General features: G+C 45.8%; 1 protein-coding gene across 4 annotated transcripts in view; it reads left to right on the top strand.

Moving 5' to 3' along the window:
• Positions 1-16,125, top strand: part of LOC135379040 (caspase-3-like) — a 251,721-nt gene that overhangs the window by 47,995 nt on the left and 187,601 nt on the right. Inside the window, exons 3-5 of one of the 4 annotated variants that reach the window (XM_064612288.1) lie at positions 10,397-10,581; positions 10,635-10,882; positions 10,962-11,038. The exons of the other annotated variants lie outside the window; for them this stretch is intronic. Coding sequence (XP_064468358.1) covers positions 10,983-11,038 — 56 coding nt within the window. The 5' untranslated portion in view covers positions 10,397-10,581; positions 10,635-10,882; positions 10,962-10,982. The remainder of the gene's footprint in view (positions 1-10,396; positions 10,582-10,634; positions 10,883-10,961; positions 11,039-16,125) is intronic. 4 annotated transcript variants of the gene reach the window in all.

Genomic DNA, 16,125 nt, shown 5'->3' with positions numbered 1-16,125 from the left:
ACCCACACTACCAACCCTCGCGAACCGTACTCTCCCTGTCCCTTAACGAGCTAGACTCTCTCCCCCCACCTCTCTCAAGGAAAGTGTTTGATCCCTGGCCACATGCAGCCCACCAACGCTCTGCCCTTAAAGCTATCTTCACCTTTCTGGATACCATTATGACTTTGATCCTTATTGTGAAACGCCTCAATATTTAATTATCCATATTAGCACCAGCTATGGGTTAGAGTATCGCTTCTGCCGATGAAACTCCCCATTCATCATCTCACAGTGAAGAGAACAGACAGTGAGTGAACAGACAGTTAGTTGTTGTTGTTGTTTCGTATTTTAGGCTTCGATCCCAGAGTGCATGTTTTGGTACCCACGTGCTTCGTGCACAATCTGCGTTCGTGGATTTGGTCCGGGAATGTAACACAGCGGCGACGACTGGCGTCGTATACTACTTGCCCGCTCCATGCAGGTTGACGTAAAGTTTTTGAAACTCCTCTCCACATTCCTGTTTCGGTTTCATTGCTGTCTTATTTGAGGCATAATTCGTCTCACGAGAAAGAAGCAAAACTGATGGCACGTATACTGTGGATGTTATGCACCAACTACGAGGTGCAGCAATTTTTTCACCGATCCTTCCGTAGTACCCCTTCAAGGGGACGGTCGCATCCTGAAGTCAATCTGTGAAACCTATGCCACTAGGTTCGGCAAGGGCCGACAAGCTACCTGGCAGGGTGTCTTTAGACGTGGAAGGTGCACGTTTTGTGCATCCGAGAATATGAGAACGTAAACCAGCCGTCCGTAAAAATCGCTTGGGTGCGAGGTTTTGCACACAGCGGCAATACCAAACGTCTTTTACATCTCATTTTTTGGTCCCTACACTCCTGCCGGGACGTTGGGTAATGGCAGAGGAGCAGACGACACATATGCAGAGAGAGAGAGAGAGAGAGAGAAAAGCCGACAGGTAGCACACATCGCACATATATTAATCACAGACAACTGTAACAGCAGCTTAAGCCTGCTGTTGTTCTTCAAAACAGGGGTAATATTAATAAGCAATCTGTCTCAAATGCGTTACGTAGTACTTTAATACCACCTAATAGAGAGTTTTAGTAGACCGTTCCGTAACGCACGGGACGTTAACGCAGAGTACGTAGTTCTCTACCGTGAAACGAATAGCAAGAGAGTTTTAACAGCTCGTCAGGCAACGCTACGAACGGTGCGGTAAGAACTGTGTTGCCATCCAACGGCGATAACATGAACTACCCTTCCCAAGTTGTCTAGGCATCTCTTTCTGAACGAATTGCCTAATATAACTACGTTTTCGTGCTCTGTTTTTGTTTTCTTTGCGTTTGAAAATTAATTGGTTGTTCCACCAACAAACAAAACGACAACGGACACCCCCTGCCGATCAGTTCATCGCTATCACCCGCCGTTATGGCGGACGCCGCTGCTCAGTGGGACTTGGTTGGCAGCATCCAGAGACCAGAAGTTCGTGTTTTCGAATGGTACAAGGTATACCGCTTCTTATAAGAAGATGTAGTCCCTCGTACTGAAGCGCAGTCTCGTAGCCTTCACCTCGGACACAGTCGACGAAGTGTTGCAGGCAGCCATGTAGTTTTGCGCAACGAAAACAACGTAGAGGACGGAACGCAAAAAGATGAGCCGATCGTTCCAACGTGAAACGCGGAAGTCTCGTTTCCATTCCAGCGCACGCGCTCTTGCTCACGTTGGGAATAGCGTTCCTTCCGTTCGCTGCGTAACGGTCTACTAAAACTCTCTAATATATTTCCGCCAATCCTGGACCGGCTTCAGCGTTGTTCTCGGCGAACGTAGAAAGGCGCCACCTCTCAGTGTCTTTATGTGTTCAAAATTAATTACCACGAACAGTGTGAAAATCAGAGAGTCGATGATTTCTCTGTGCCATCACATTGCCGATTTCAGCAAGGTCATATCTTACACCATGGTAGTTACGCTTCGCTTTACAGTCCTTTCAAAGAAAGCATTGGGACCGACCGATTATCTTTTGAGACAAATCCAAGCATTCTAGTACATTCCTTCATAGAATTCGTAATGGTTTATCGTCCGCCAACCGTCTTTAACTTTAAAAGTCAGCTTTATACCCAATGAAAAAGAGATTGTATTGGCTCATTTGTTGCTCAAAAACTTACCGAGATTTATGTTCATGTCTTGTTCGATTCTATATTCATTTGCCGCCTCCTATAGCGATACTGTCCTTATATGTAGCTATGTAGATGACACTTTTCTGTCATCGCTTCCGATAGTGCTTTTCTAGGTAATGGTTGAACGCCTGCTGAGCAGTCTTTTTTTTTTCTTTTTTCGGAACTCATCTGTGTAACACAAGAGCTCTCCAACGGGTCTCGAGCTTCCATCGTATCACCTTTTGCTTTGACCCTAACTTTTTGTGGCAATACGGTCGCCCAGAAGCAAAACCTCGTCTTTAAAGGCAAAGTTTTTCATCCCAAGTCAGTCAAGTGCGGTGCTATAAAGTCACTCCTCTTCTCAGCCATTAGTAAATATTATTGGCGCCTTCTACACTTCGCAGTAACACGCCATTTCCTCTGCCTCAAGCAAGGTGACTACCGAACTGAACAATCACGAACCGAACTAAGTAACGTCATTTGTTCTGCTTCTTTTCCTTCCCCTTTACGGATAACCAGCCGTCCCCATAGTTGTCCCATGGTTTCTCACGTGCCTTGGCAAAAATTTGGTCGCACGCACGGTGTCTGTACAGTCTATTCTGTGCAGCGTAGTCACACATAGCCCGTTGTTCTTTCTCATCTCTCTACTAAAAATGGTCCAGATGGGAGATGTTGGCATTTTACTTAAATGTATGATTTACACAAGTATAAACAACAATAAAACAACCATAAAATTGACGTTTCAGGGTTCATACGAGCTCGATGTTCAGAGTGAAAACGCTAGCAATCACCCGTCAGCTGCGTCTTAAATGAGCTTCTGTCCAGTCTGCTGCGCTAGTTTATTTAAAAGCAGCTGACGTGTGAACGTTGTTACTTTTATTCTAATGACAGGACTTGAATGAATCCCGAACTGTCAATTTTATGCTCTTTTACTGTTCTTTATGCCGGTGTGAACTCTATATCATAATTCTGCCAAGTTCACAGCCTGCAGGAAGTTCTGAGTGTATAGAATACCTCTGGAGCCTCATCTGGAACCTCATTGGTACATAGCTCAAACTCTCCGTTGTATTACTGGAAGAATTCGCAAACACGCCAACAGTGGTAATCATATTTGAAAATGTCTGCAATAAAAAAAAACATATGTTGCTTCATGATGAAAGATGGAAGTCACTGAAAAGGTTAGCCAGTTGTAGGACTCGAACCCACATCTTCTGCATTACCATAAAATGTAGATTACCAGAAGATGTGGGCTACAGCTGGCTAACCTTTTCAGTGATTTCCATCTTTCATTATTAATTTCTTATGCACTTTGAGGGTTTGTATGTATTTGTCCTTTCTATGTGTTCCAGGCCCAAGAACATCAATTTGTCATATGTTGCTTGCCAACATTGTGGGCTCCTCTTCATGAAAAGAAAGAAATCACTTTCTGTAAATTTAACCGTTCACGAATTTCGTTGTAATCTTGTCAACTCGCTAGCACCCCACGTACTCTTAGCAACGTCTCAGTCACATTACATCATAGACTTCTTGACCTTCTTTGAGAAAGGTGACCCAGTTAGACTCCTTGTAGTCTCGCCACCCCAATACATTTTCTCTTTTGTAAAGAGGTTGTGCTTGATTGCTTGTTTGTAAATCTTTGTGGCCACTCCGTTTTGTTTGCACTGTGAGGCATGACAGATCGAGGGAAAGGGGTGAAGAATGCAGATAAGGTGTCCGTGACGGACCAGATGTCCTTGGCTATCTACAAAACTTATAATTAGATTTAGAAATACGGCATTTGGATAGCACACAGACAGTTTACTGCACTCTATTATGATACATACAAAGAGAAAATGCCTAAACAAATATACCTAACAATGTGGGTGATGAAAGGCCGAGTGAGCTAAAGCAAGGATGCAACATGCCTGAGTAACGACATATGTTGATGAATCTCGTACGATGAAGAACGTACAGCAGCACGTGGCGCGCGCTTATACCCATGTAGCGGCGCCACTGCTGGCTCATGACAATGACAGTGAGGCCGAATGTACAGTTGGCTCTCATACGCCTACCTCAAACAAAAATGAAATGTCCTCATACAGTGAGGAAAAACGAAACGTTACAAGAGCGGCTATGCAGAAGCTTAACAGGTCAAAGTCAAAGCCGTTCTGAAACATGACATGAAGAAGAAAAAAAGAAAGAAAGAACATGATTCATGCCAGGGCCTTTGGCAGAAGCAGACAGCATCTTATGTCCTGAAATGTAAAACGACCTAGATTTAAGGGAGTTTATTAGTCCAGCTTCAAAAGAAGAAGTGGAATATCCTGATTCTAAACACATTGTGAATTTGCTAACATTGAAGTACAGTGAAACTAGTACTCAAGATGATATGTTAATGGCACATGACATGGCACAGCATAGCATGAATAGCATAGTGACATGTAATGCATACGCAGTGAATGATGCGAAGTTGATGCGAAATACTGTGATGAAGTGACACTAAATTCGAAATGCGCAATGTGACGATCTGAAGCGGTCAGTAAAAGGAAAATACCAAACGGCAACAATGTCAAAGTGTATCTGAGTGCGGCTATGTGTGTGAGTAACTAAGATGTATGGAACTAACCGAAAAAACTCAACAGCGAAGGAATATGTATGACTACAAAAAGTGATATCGCAGATACTGGATACATTGAAAGAAACGAAGTACAAAGTCATTTATGGGCCGGAGCGTCCCCTGTTCATGGATGAACGACATTCGCCAAAGCGACCCTATGGAATGTGTGCACTTTAAAACGCTTATACGAAGAATGAACAAAGCCAAATGACATAGAACGCACGTAATGGTCCTCTTTGTTTGGTAACACGTCCGTACTTTACTTTGTAAGGTGGACAATGTGTTTCTTCGAATTCTGAAGAATTGTCTCGATAAACAGATACATTATCGTCGGTGCCTATATCATGGAAGGGTATGTTATGATGATGATTGGGAGTTTTGTGGCGCAGCGACATCTAGGATCATAATGCGACAAAACTCTGCTGTTGTTTAAAACAAATTTAACTTAAAAATAGACTGAATTTGTTTAAAATCAAAAGGAATCGAAAGGTGTTGGTTCGATAGGTGTGTAAATCACCATATAAAATGAGATAACTAAGATATTACAATTCATTCACGATGCCTATATCTCTTAAAAATAGGAAAACGTCCTCGAAAGGGATGAGAGCCTCATCCCCTAGTAATAATGCGGGGTGAAGGGGGATACAGTACTTGTAGAAGTTATGGAAATGACGTTGGCGATGTGTCATAAAAGAAGGGCAACTAATGAGTATATGCAAAATGGAAAGGTCTGTGCCACAGTGTGCACACTCAGGTGCTTCCTCTCCTCGCAAAAGGTACCCATGGGTCAAATGTGTGTGACCCAATTTGAACCGACTTGACAAAATCTCGTGTAGCCGGTTTTTAAATATTTGAAATGGGGCTCCAATTTGAGGTTTAACTGTGTGCAATTTGTTATCAGTTTGTCCAGACCAGAAAGCTTGCCACTTCCTGCTGATGACCCTTTTCAAATCCAGCAGTAGATCAGGGAGAGGGATTTCAAAAGGAGTGGTGTCATGACCATGGGCAGCAAAAGCTGCACGGTCAGCCCTCTCGTTGCCGCTTATACCGACATGGCTGGGTACCCAACAGAGTTTCAAACTGTACCCCTTCTCATGTATGACATTTGCTATGTGCTGCGCACGTCTGACTAAAATATTTTTGTGTGGCCTGATGTTACAAATGGCATGAATGGAACTTAGTGAGTCTGTGTATATAACAGACGACGTTATCCGTGTTTCTACAATATGATTTAGTGCAACAATAATCGCATACATTTCTGCGCTGAAAATTGTCAGAACACTGCTCAAAGAATGCGATTTTATACATGTTCCTGAAATCATGGCGCACGATACTCCTGTACTAGTTTTTGAGGCGTCCGTGTAAATATCAGTGTGTTCACCGAAGCTTTCCTTGAGGATCTCAAATTCTTGCTGTATTTCCACAGCAGGTCTTTCTTGTTTGTTAAATTTGGTTAACGAAGTGTCATGTGCCACGGGTGTTCGCCAAGGAGGGAGCATTTGTGGGGGCTGTAGCAGGGGTAGATTGTAGCTCCGCTAAAAGTATTGTGCTCTACATCTTGCTGGAGCCGGATACTGTATACAGGTATGGCATTCGGTTTATTCATGAATAGACGTTCGGAACCTGTGCCCTCCACACAGGGCAGTGCAGGATGCTGAGGGTAACCTTTAATTCTGAGCCCATACGACGCACCGAGATAAAACCGTCGTCTTTCTAGGGACCATTCGTTTGCTTGAACATAAAGACTTTGGACTGGAGACGTTCTGAAGGCTCCGAGGATCAGCCTTAATCCGAGGTGATGCACTGTGTCTAATGCCTTCAAAACTGAGGGACGTGCAGACCCATACACGAAACATGCATAATCTAGCCTAGCACGGACAGTGGACATATAAACGTGGTTAGAGGGTTTCGCGGTCCGCTCCCCAAGACCTGTGAGAGAGGATTTTAAGCACATTTAAAGATTTTAAGTATTTTCGTTTCAAATCCTTCACATGGGACAGGAAGGTAAGCTTTTTGTCAAAAATTAAGCCAAGAAACTTATGTTCATACTGAACACAAATATCCTGACCTTTCATTTGGAGTGATGGATCCGGAAAAAGACCTCTTGTTCTGGAAAACGGTACGCAAACAGTCTTGGTGGGTCAGAACCTGAACCCGTTTTCAGATGACCATTTGGTTAGCCTGTTGATAGTCAGCTGGAGCTGTCTTTCGCACACAGCAAGGTTAGAAGACGAAACACATATTTGCAAATCGTCTACATACAAGGAATACGAGACGGATGGGGGTATAACACTGGCAAGTGAATTCATTTTGATTACAAAAAGGGTGACACTGAGGACTGCGCCCTGTGGGACACCATTCTCCTGTACGAAAGGTCTCGATAAAGTAGTGCCCAACTGAATTCTAAACAGTCGACCCTGGAGGAAGTCTCTGACACAGCGAAACAGGCGACCACGCACTCCCAGAGAGTGGAGGCCCCTCAGAATACCATAACGCCACGCTGTGTCATAGGCTTTCTCCAAATCAAAAAAGACAGAAACACAGTGCTGTTTCCTGATGAAAGCTTCCCTTATTATAGTTTCTAGGCGCAGAAGATGATCAGTTGTTGAGTGTGCTAAACCCGCACTGAAACCCGTCCAGACATTGGTTTTGTTCCAGGTAGTACACAAATCGACTGTTCACCATGCGCTCGAAGGTTTTTCCGAGACAGCTGGTAAGAGCAATCGGCCTGTAGCTTGATGGATCAGATTTATCTTTTCCTGGCTTCAAGAGAGGGATGACTGTTGCCATTTTCCAGCTAGAAGGAAGCATGCCAGATTAAAGAAATCCAAAAGACTGTCAAGGGAGGTGTCTGACAGATGGCTGAGCATAGAATAAGTGAAGTTGTCTGGTCCAGGTGCCGTGGCTTTACGAGAAAACAAGGCTTGAAGAAGTTCAGTTTTTTTAAATGGCTTATTGTAGCCACATCTGTCACCTGATACGCTTGAGAGTGTTTGTTTTTCCGCATGCTCCTTGAACCTTAAAGTGCAGCTCCGCTGCTGTTCCGAAAGAATGAAGACGTTGTGATATTCAGAACCGTGGTCCCAACTTCATTCATAAACGCACATTGCTTTCCAAATTTCCATACTCCTTCGTGAGAAATTTGAGAAAAACTACCGGGTGGCGGTTCCACTTGTGACGTCATACTTGGAACTGCGCGGATTCGATAGCCACACCTAGCCAGCTCTGCCTGGCAACCAGTTTGTGTTTACACTCCGTCATGGCCGCTATATCGTGCTGAAACAGCTGTCACGAGCTATGGGGGACCACCGCACCGTTTTATCATGTTTCTTATAAGGAATACTTCGTCTTCGAGCACGTTCTCGTTCTCAATAGCTTTGGTGGTGCTTTCTGCACGCGCAGCAAGTCCGCGCATAGTGCGCTGCCAAAGCTATTGAGAATGCGTAAGTGTACGTCACACGTTAGGTGCTAGGTCTTGTTGGTAGCATGAAGCACAGTGCGGGCACAGAATGTCCGCTCACGACGGCCGTCGTTGCACAACGAGGCCATCCTGTAAGGCTTGTTAAAGAAGACCGGCAAAATTATCTTTGAGGCTATTAACGACAGCAATTATCACGGAACACACCCAAAACGTTCACCTTCGCCCATTGATCTCCGCCATCGCATCGACGATTTGGCGTTAGCCAAGCCACGAGCTCGGCTAAGCCAGGACGAAGCCGGGATTGGTCAGGGTTTGCCGACCACAGGACGGCCGTGCCAGGAAAATTTAAAAAATTGTTTTCTTAAAAACTACAAACAAATGGGTGAAAAATTTTCACATGTATGCTCCCTGTGCGGAAACGAACGCACAGCCCAAGCATGGCTCCATTCTGTCGCAGTCGAAAATCGGCGGAGCTGAGCTTTAAGAAGTCAGGTGTGTAATGCGATGAGCTCGAAACGTTTGAGAAGTGCTCACCAAGAGCATTTACCTGTTCATCTATGCTCTTACAAACTGTGCCATTAACCTGTAGTAGAGGTACGGAAAAGCTTGCGTAGTCGCCCTTAATTTTTCTTGGTCTATCCCACAGTGCTTTTGAAGGGGTGTTAGAGTTTAGAGAGGATACAAATCTTTTCCACGACTCCTCCTTGGCTCGGCGTCGCGTCCATCGGGCTTTAGCACGAGCGTTTTTAAATGCAAGCAGATTAGATCAGATGTGGGGTATCTTCGAAATATCCCCCACGCTCGGTTCTGCTCCCTGCGTGTTTTCTCACATTCACTCGTCCACCAGGGTTTAGGACGCCTGGGGAGATTTCCTTTTGTTTGTGGTATGGATAGTGTAGCAGCATGAATAATTTTGTCTGTGATCACCTTGTTGGCCTCCTCCACACAGAGACGATCAAAAGATGAAGGCGCAAGTTCTGCCTGTTTGGTAAATGGCTCCCAGTCTGCTTCAGATAGCTTCCACCGGGGTGGCCGTGCTCTTTTATTACTGGTACCAGAGAATTTAAGGAAAACCGGAAAGTGATCGCTACCTCGAGGGTTTTGGTCGACTTTCCAGTCAACAAAGGGGTAAAGAGTGGGACTGCATAATGAGATGTCAATTGCAGAGAATCACTGGGTTGCACAGTTCATGTAGGTCGGCAACCCTCTATATAACAAACAAATTGACCGGGAAAAGAGTATTATTTCCAACATCTTACCACGGTTGTCAGTTTTTGCACTGCCCCACAAAGAATTGTGGGCATTAAAATCTCCCAAAATCATAAATGGTTGAGGCAGCTGGTCGCAAAGCTGCTCAAAGTTCCTATGACGTACCATAGCTGAGGGAGGCAAATACAAAGAGCAGACTGTAATGACCTGGTCTAGGCAAATTTGTATGGCTACGGCCTCAAGGTCTGTTACCAGTGGAATGTTCCTTGCAGGGACAGAGAGTGGTACGACAACAGCCACACCACCAGATGCACGAGCTGTGTGCGCACGGTCCTTGCGGAAGATAGTGAATTTACGAAAAGGATCTAAATTTTCCGAAGTTAGGTACGTTTCCTGTAAACAGAAACACATTGCACTGTTCTCCTCAAACAGGTCATGAACGTCGTCCAAGTTTGAAAAAAGACCTCGACAATTCCATTGGATTATAACCTGTGCACCCATAAAAAGGATGGGAGAGAGAAGCAGCAAAATCCTTATCATGTGGTCGCTAATACAGAATCCCGTGGACTGTTTGGACATGAGTGCTATTTAGGGAGGAGTTATCCTTGGTGGAAGCACTTTCTGTGTACTTTTTGGTCTGCTGCCCCTACCTCGGCTAGATGTCCTCTCTCTCTTTTCTTTCCCCTAAGAGAGTACACCTGGGATGCTAGACGACGACTTCTGTGATAAGCAGTCGTCGTCGTCCATGTCCATGTCCTGCAATGTGGCCTGGAATTGGCCTGGTGTGGCCGCATCCCAGATGGAGGCAGTGCTATCAACTTCAGTAGAAGTTGTGGCTGTCTCCGGAGGAGATATAGAAACAGGAAGAGACACCTCGGTGTCCTTTCCCTTTTGTTGGGGAGTATTGGGTAGAGACCCAGAAGTCTGGGTCTCTACAGATTTCCTCAGTGGTGCTACTCTCCTGCGCACCATCATGTTTTTTGAGTTTGAAGAATCCATAAAAGGAATGTTGTGGTTCAGTGCAGTAGGTGCGTCGCCCACCATGGAGCCCAACAGGGGAGCGTGTCCCACACGCTAACGCCTGCCTCTGCACTATACCCTAGTGCAGCTTCTGGAGAGTGAAAGGACTGCCCAAGGTTGACACGTGCCGCCAAAGAAGGTGAAGGGAGGAAAAAGAAGATAGTGAAGAAGTGGAGAAAGAAAAAGTAATGAAGGGGGAGATGGCGACTAGCTGAATAATTCTGGCCGGGCCTTCCAGGACCACCCGACTATGGGAAGCAGGGGCCAAAGCGGTGTGTTGCTTTCCCAGAGGGGCCCCAAGGAATCCTAAACAACCTCCGGGCCCACTCAACCGCCAGGATCCCGTTTTCCCCAGACACGGGAAAGCCACGCACAGATGTACGTGGGGGTCTCCCTCCTGCGGCGACCCAACCGTGAGTGCAGGAGGGGGCTACTGCGGCTGCTGCCGGGCGATGGGGGCGCCACTTTCCCGACGCCGGGGGAAGGGTATGTTAGGATCCCTGTCTGGTTGATCCTTGAACAGTTTCATCAGTGTAACATGAACTGTTTTTGTTATTCCTTCCAGACTTTGAAGAGTACAAATGTCATGGGGATGAGTGGCAATAACTTTGAATACCTTGCCCTTGTACATAGGATCCAAAGGTGAAGTTGAAAATGAATAATCCAAACTAAGTCACCCGCAGAGAACTGCGATGGGTTGTAACATATCTTCCGCAGTGCCACAGTTGTAACGTATCTTCCGATAGGACAGAGCTTTTTTCAGAGGTTCTCGCGTGCTTTTGCACGTATGTCGTGTAGCGTTTCAATGCTCTGAAGTCGCGACATGTCGTCAACGATTACACCAACCTGAATCTCGTTTTCGATACGAGGTTCAAATCTAAAGAGAAGAAGAATCTAAACGTGTTGAAAATCTTGTAGAACCTTGTCTTGAAGTGTTTATGAAAGAAGTGGTGTTTGCGATGTATTGGTCCCATTTTGAAGGATTCTCAAAGGAAAATTTTTTTAGAATATTCTTTATGGTCGCTACAGACCTTTCCAGAAACAAAGGAACTGCAACAGGACGAGCAATTGGGCTAGTTGGTGCGAATGCATAATGAAGTAAACACATTAAAAAAGGATCATCCAGAGCAATGATGTTTAGATGCCTTTGTAGAAACCGAGATACATTCTTTTGCCAGGTTCCCTTTTCAGTGACGATGTCCTGAGTGGTGCATCCAGTTTGTGGGCCTTCACGGCGAGGAAAATGTTAAGGTTTTTTTTTTCTTTTTCTTTTGTGGGTCTTCACTAGTGGGCGAATTGTAGAGGGGCTCTTGCCATATATCCTTCGAAGTGAAAGAAGAAACGAAGGCAGACCTCCGGGGAAAGCAGTTGTACTGCCGTACGTTCACCGTGTGACACACAGTATTAAAAAGGTTGCCAAAAGATATTTTGTCCCCACGGCCTTTTCAGCCCAAAATAAGCAACGTGGCCTTTGCTCCTATAGGAAGAAAAATGATCGGGCGACTGTCTGTGCTATCAAGCATACTCAGCAGTTTATTCCTTGTATCACTGGTGTGGTATATTCAATCCCACTCTCATGTAAAAAAAAGTGTATATCGGACAGACTGGTAGATGTGTTAATATTCGATTGAGAGAACGTCAGTGTACCTTAAAAGGTGCGCCTTCTGGGAACTTAGCCGTTCACTGTAGCAGATGTAAACATGACTTTGGAAACACCACTATTTTGGGGAAATCTAGATTGCTGACTACTCCGGAAATTATTGAAGCTTACTGTACTTTTGATAATGGAGATAATTGTGTCAACAAGCCCTCGATTACGTAATCTGGGTGGGAATTACAATTTCTTCAAGGTGGGCTTCATATCTTTTCACATTATTTCCTTGTTTAAGATTTAAAAAAAAATATTACTCGTGTACTTGAACGTGTGAGATCTGTGCCGCTGTTTGTATTTTCCTTTCTTTTTGGCCTACCTTTTGTGTCAGTGAAGTTGGAAGTGACGCCCGTCCTGTATGTTCCTCCGTCCCTTTGTCTTTTGCGTCATGTTTACTTCATTATGCTTTCCACAAGACCGTTTGATTGATGGAAATAAGAATAGAAGTTGTATGTTCAATTCCTGTCATTCCACGCCAAATGATCCAAAGGTCCTGCTCGACCCCCCCGCACTTCTGGACCAAACAATTATCGTGGATACCCTATGGTATTAATAAACATTTCCCAAAGTTCTGCTGGCGACTATTGAGCCCCTGTCATTTTATGCAGGGTCAAAGTTTTCGGTAAGCACGAAAACCACAGGACGCTTGAAATAATCGGCCGGGTGCATTGCTCCAGTTGCACGCATAATTACGTCGCTGAAACAGACGACTGGGTTCGGAAAATGTGCTGAAGGAACAATTTTTGGGAAATTTGACCTTTTAGTGCCCTAGATCGCCCTGGCTATCGGAGCTTTTTGTTGCGAGTTTGCGATTCTTTAAATATACTTTACGTGACAGCTGGAATCCTTGAAAACTTTGTAGCCGTTCACGAGGACCCATTCTACAAGCCAGCTGGTTTTCAAAGCCGTCAATGCAATAGTTTTTGCCGTAGTACTCCTTAAACCTGCCGATTTACGCAAAGTTAGACGTTTTTACGGCCAATTTCGAAAAGGAAGCGGTCGTCATAGGAGAGTAATTTGGTATAGATTAGGTAAAGGAAACCCTCAGCATATGAAACGACTAAAGAAGTACCTGTTGATAAGCGCGATATTCTTTTTTTTTTCGATGAACGTACTACGCGGAGGCACACGCACTCTCCGGTGGAGGGAGAGCATTGGTGAGCATGGCGGGCCAGCCGTGCAGCAACACCACAGCTCAGATACGCCGCTGCTTGTCGCACGATGCCAAAAACGATAAATTGGACTTGTGCGCACCGGTCTAGTGCATGGACAACCTACTGCCAATGTCGCGACAGGTAAGGAAACTGCCTTCACCAGTATCGCAACGCGAGTGGTTTCTTTGCATTATAAACACGACCGAAACGTATAGCCGCGTGAAAGCATTTTTACTTACACCTTCCTCTTATCATTTTCATACGAGTTGTACAAAAGGAAAACGTCTGACACGCAAATGAACGGTCCTGCTCAGTACCCTAGTATGCGCAAGGAACCCAAGATGACGTCCCATAGTTGCGTGCATCACATGCGTAGTCTACGAAGTGAAAACTTAACAGCGGAAAAGGGTTGTTTTACTGGTCCTCTATTGACAGTTGCCTGCTTTTGGAGACAGTAGCCTGCGGTGCAGGTGGCGCATTGCCACAGGATCTACACATTGACCACCTTTGCATATGCCCAGTTTATTGCGAGTGTAAAAGGCCAATATATGGTTAGATGTGAACCTTTTGGAGATGGCGTCTTTAAAGCTCAGCTCCGCCGATTTTCGACTGCGAGAGAATGGAGCCATGCTTGGGCTGTGCGTTCGTTTCCGCACAGGGAGCATACATGTGAAAAATTTTCACCCATTTGTTTGTAGTTCTTAAGAAAACAATTTTTTAAATTTCCCTGGCACGGCTGTCCTGTGGTCGGCAAACCCTGACCAATCCCGGCTTCGTCCTGGCTTAGCCGCGCTCGTGGCTTGGCTAACGCCAAATCGTCGATGCGATGGCGGAGATCTATGGGCGAAGGTGAATGTTTTGGGTGTGTTCCGTGATAATTGCTGTCGTTAATAGCCTCAAAGATAGTTTTGCCGGTCTTCTTTAACAAGCCTTACAGGATGGCCTCGTTGTGCAACGACGGCCGTCGTGAGCGGACATTCTGTGCCCGCACTGTGCTTCATGCTACCAACAAGACCTAACACCTAACGTGTGACGTACTCGTACGCATTCTCAATAGCTTTGGCAGCGCACTATGCGCGGACTTGCTGCGCGTGCAGAAAGCACCACCAAAGCTATTGAGAACGAGAACGTGCTCGAAGACGAAGTATTCCTTATAAGAAACATGATAAAACGGTGCGGTGGTCCCCCATAGCTCGTGACAGCTGTTTCAGCACGATATAGCGGCCATGACGGAGTGTAAACACAAACTGGTTGCCAGGCAGAGCTGGCTAGGTGTGGCTATTCAATCCGCGCAGTTCCAAGTATAACGTCACAAGTGGAACCGCCGCCCGGTAGTTTTTCTCAAATTTCTCACGAAAGAGTATGGAAATTTGGAAAGCAATGTGCGTTTATGAATGAAGTTGGGTCCACGGTTCTGAATATCACAACGTCTTCATACTTTCGGAACAGCAGCGGAGCTGCACTTTAAGGGAGATACAAATCTCCTCGCTGGGATGCAAATCGCTACGACACGTGAACATACGTGTCCCACGTTTTATTGCTCTGTGTCTGACGGAAAACACTCTGTCGGGACGACTTTGTCGATCACTTGACACATATATTGGAATCACTGAAATACCACCACTGCGCAGCAAAACGACTGTCAGAGTTCCTTGGGAATCTAAAAGATTCCCTCCCTCCTGAAGAAGGTGTCATCCTAATAGCTTTTGCTGAAAGCCACGCTTTTACCGTACAGGACACTCCGCAATCTTTCTGTTGGGTTCAAGGGCAGGCCACCATTCATCCGACGATATTTTACAACATCTTCCCTGGTGATGTCAACTTGCGTCACCCTACATTCTTTGTGATATCAAATTGCTTACGGCACGATAATGCCACGGTCTATACCTTTCAGATAGGGCTCACACGCATAATAAGAGCAGACTATCCCCATGTAAATAAACTTCACTGTTTCACGGGCGGCGCGGGTTCGCAATACGAAAAAAAAAAAGGTTCGTCCACATCTGTCACCACTACTCGGATTTCAACATAAGTCCATCATGGCACTTCTATGCGACCTCACATGGGAAAGGGCCGTGCGATGCGGCTGGGACTTTGAAGAGGCTTGCTGCTAAAACCAGCATTCAGACGCCCTTAGAAGGTCACATGCCGACAGTGGCGTATCTAGGGTGTGGCAAGTGCGGACAGGTGCCATGGGCGCCAGGTGAACAGGGGCGCCATTATGGGGTCGGGTGTGAATGTGCCAGGTCGGGCACTCAACCTGGCACATTCATAAATGATCTAAAGCACCCGCCATTGGGGAGGTTGTACTGTGAAACCTAGTGCGGACCACACGAAAACGCATCCCCAAGGACATCATGCTAACCATGTTGCCATGGGCGCAGGTAGCTCTAGATACGCCACTGCATGCCGATACCCGTGGATCTGTACAGATGGGCAGAGGCAAATCTCAACGCCATCCGATCTACCTGGGTGCCGGAGGAACAGGTAGTGCGGCAGCAAGGGGCGCTGAAGACCCGCTACGACAGCGCAAGGGCCGTGCCTCGAACAACGAGGTATCACTGCATCGAACCCTTTAGCAGTACTGAAATCACCGTGAAGGCAACATCCATTCCCAACAACATCGGGTATTCCGAGCGCTGAAGGAACAGTCAGCAACGCGGAACCGACTTCAACTGCTGGACACAATCTCGAGAGCCTTCACCGTGTTAATGTGCTGAGCACGACCATACGTTTGAATTACAGACGTTTTGGGTTGGTACAACACATTGGGTTTGTACAAGAGGAAGGTGTAAGTAAAAGTGTTTTCACGCAGCTATATGTTTTGGTCGGGATTGTAATGCAGGGTATCCACTCGCGTTGCTATACTTGTAGAGACAGCTTCCTTAACTGTCCCGACATTGGCAGTAGGTTGTGCATGCTCT

The sequence above is a fragment of the Ornithodoros turicata genome, chromosome 1 (genome assembly GCF_037126465.1).
Source record: "Ornithodoros turicata isolate Travis chromosome 1, ASM3712646v1, whole genome shotgun sequence".
In the NCBI taxonomy this organism is placed as follows: Eukaryota; Metazoa; Arthropoda; class Arachnida; order Ixodida; family Argasidae; genus Ornithodoros; species Ornithodoros turicata.
Note: the sequence above shows the minus strand (reverse complement) of the source record. Positions and strands in the feature narration are given on the sequence as shown.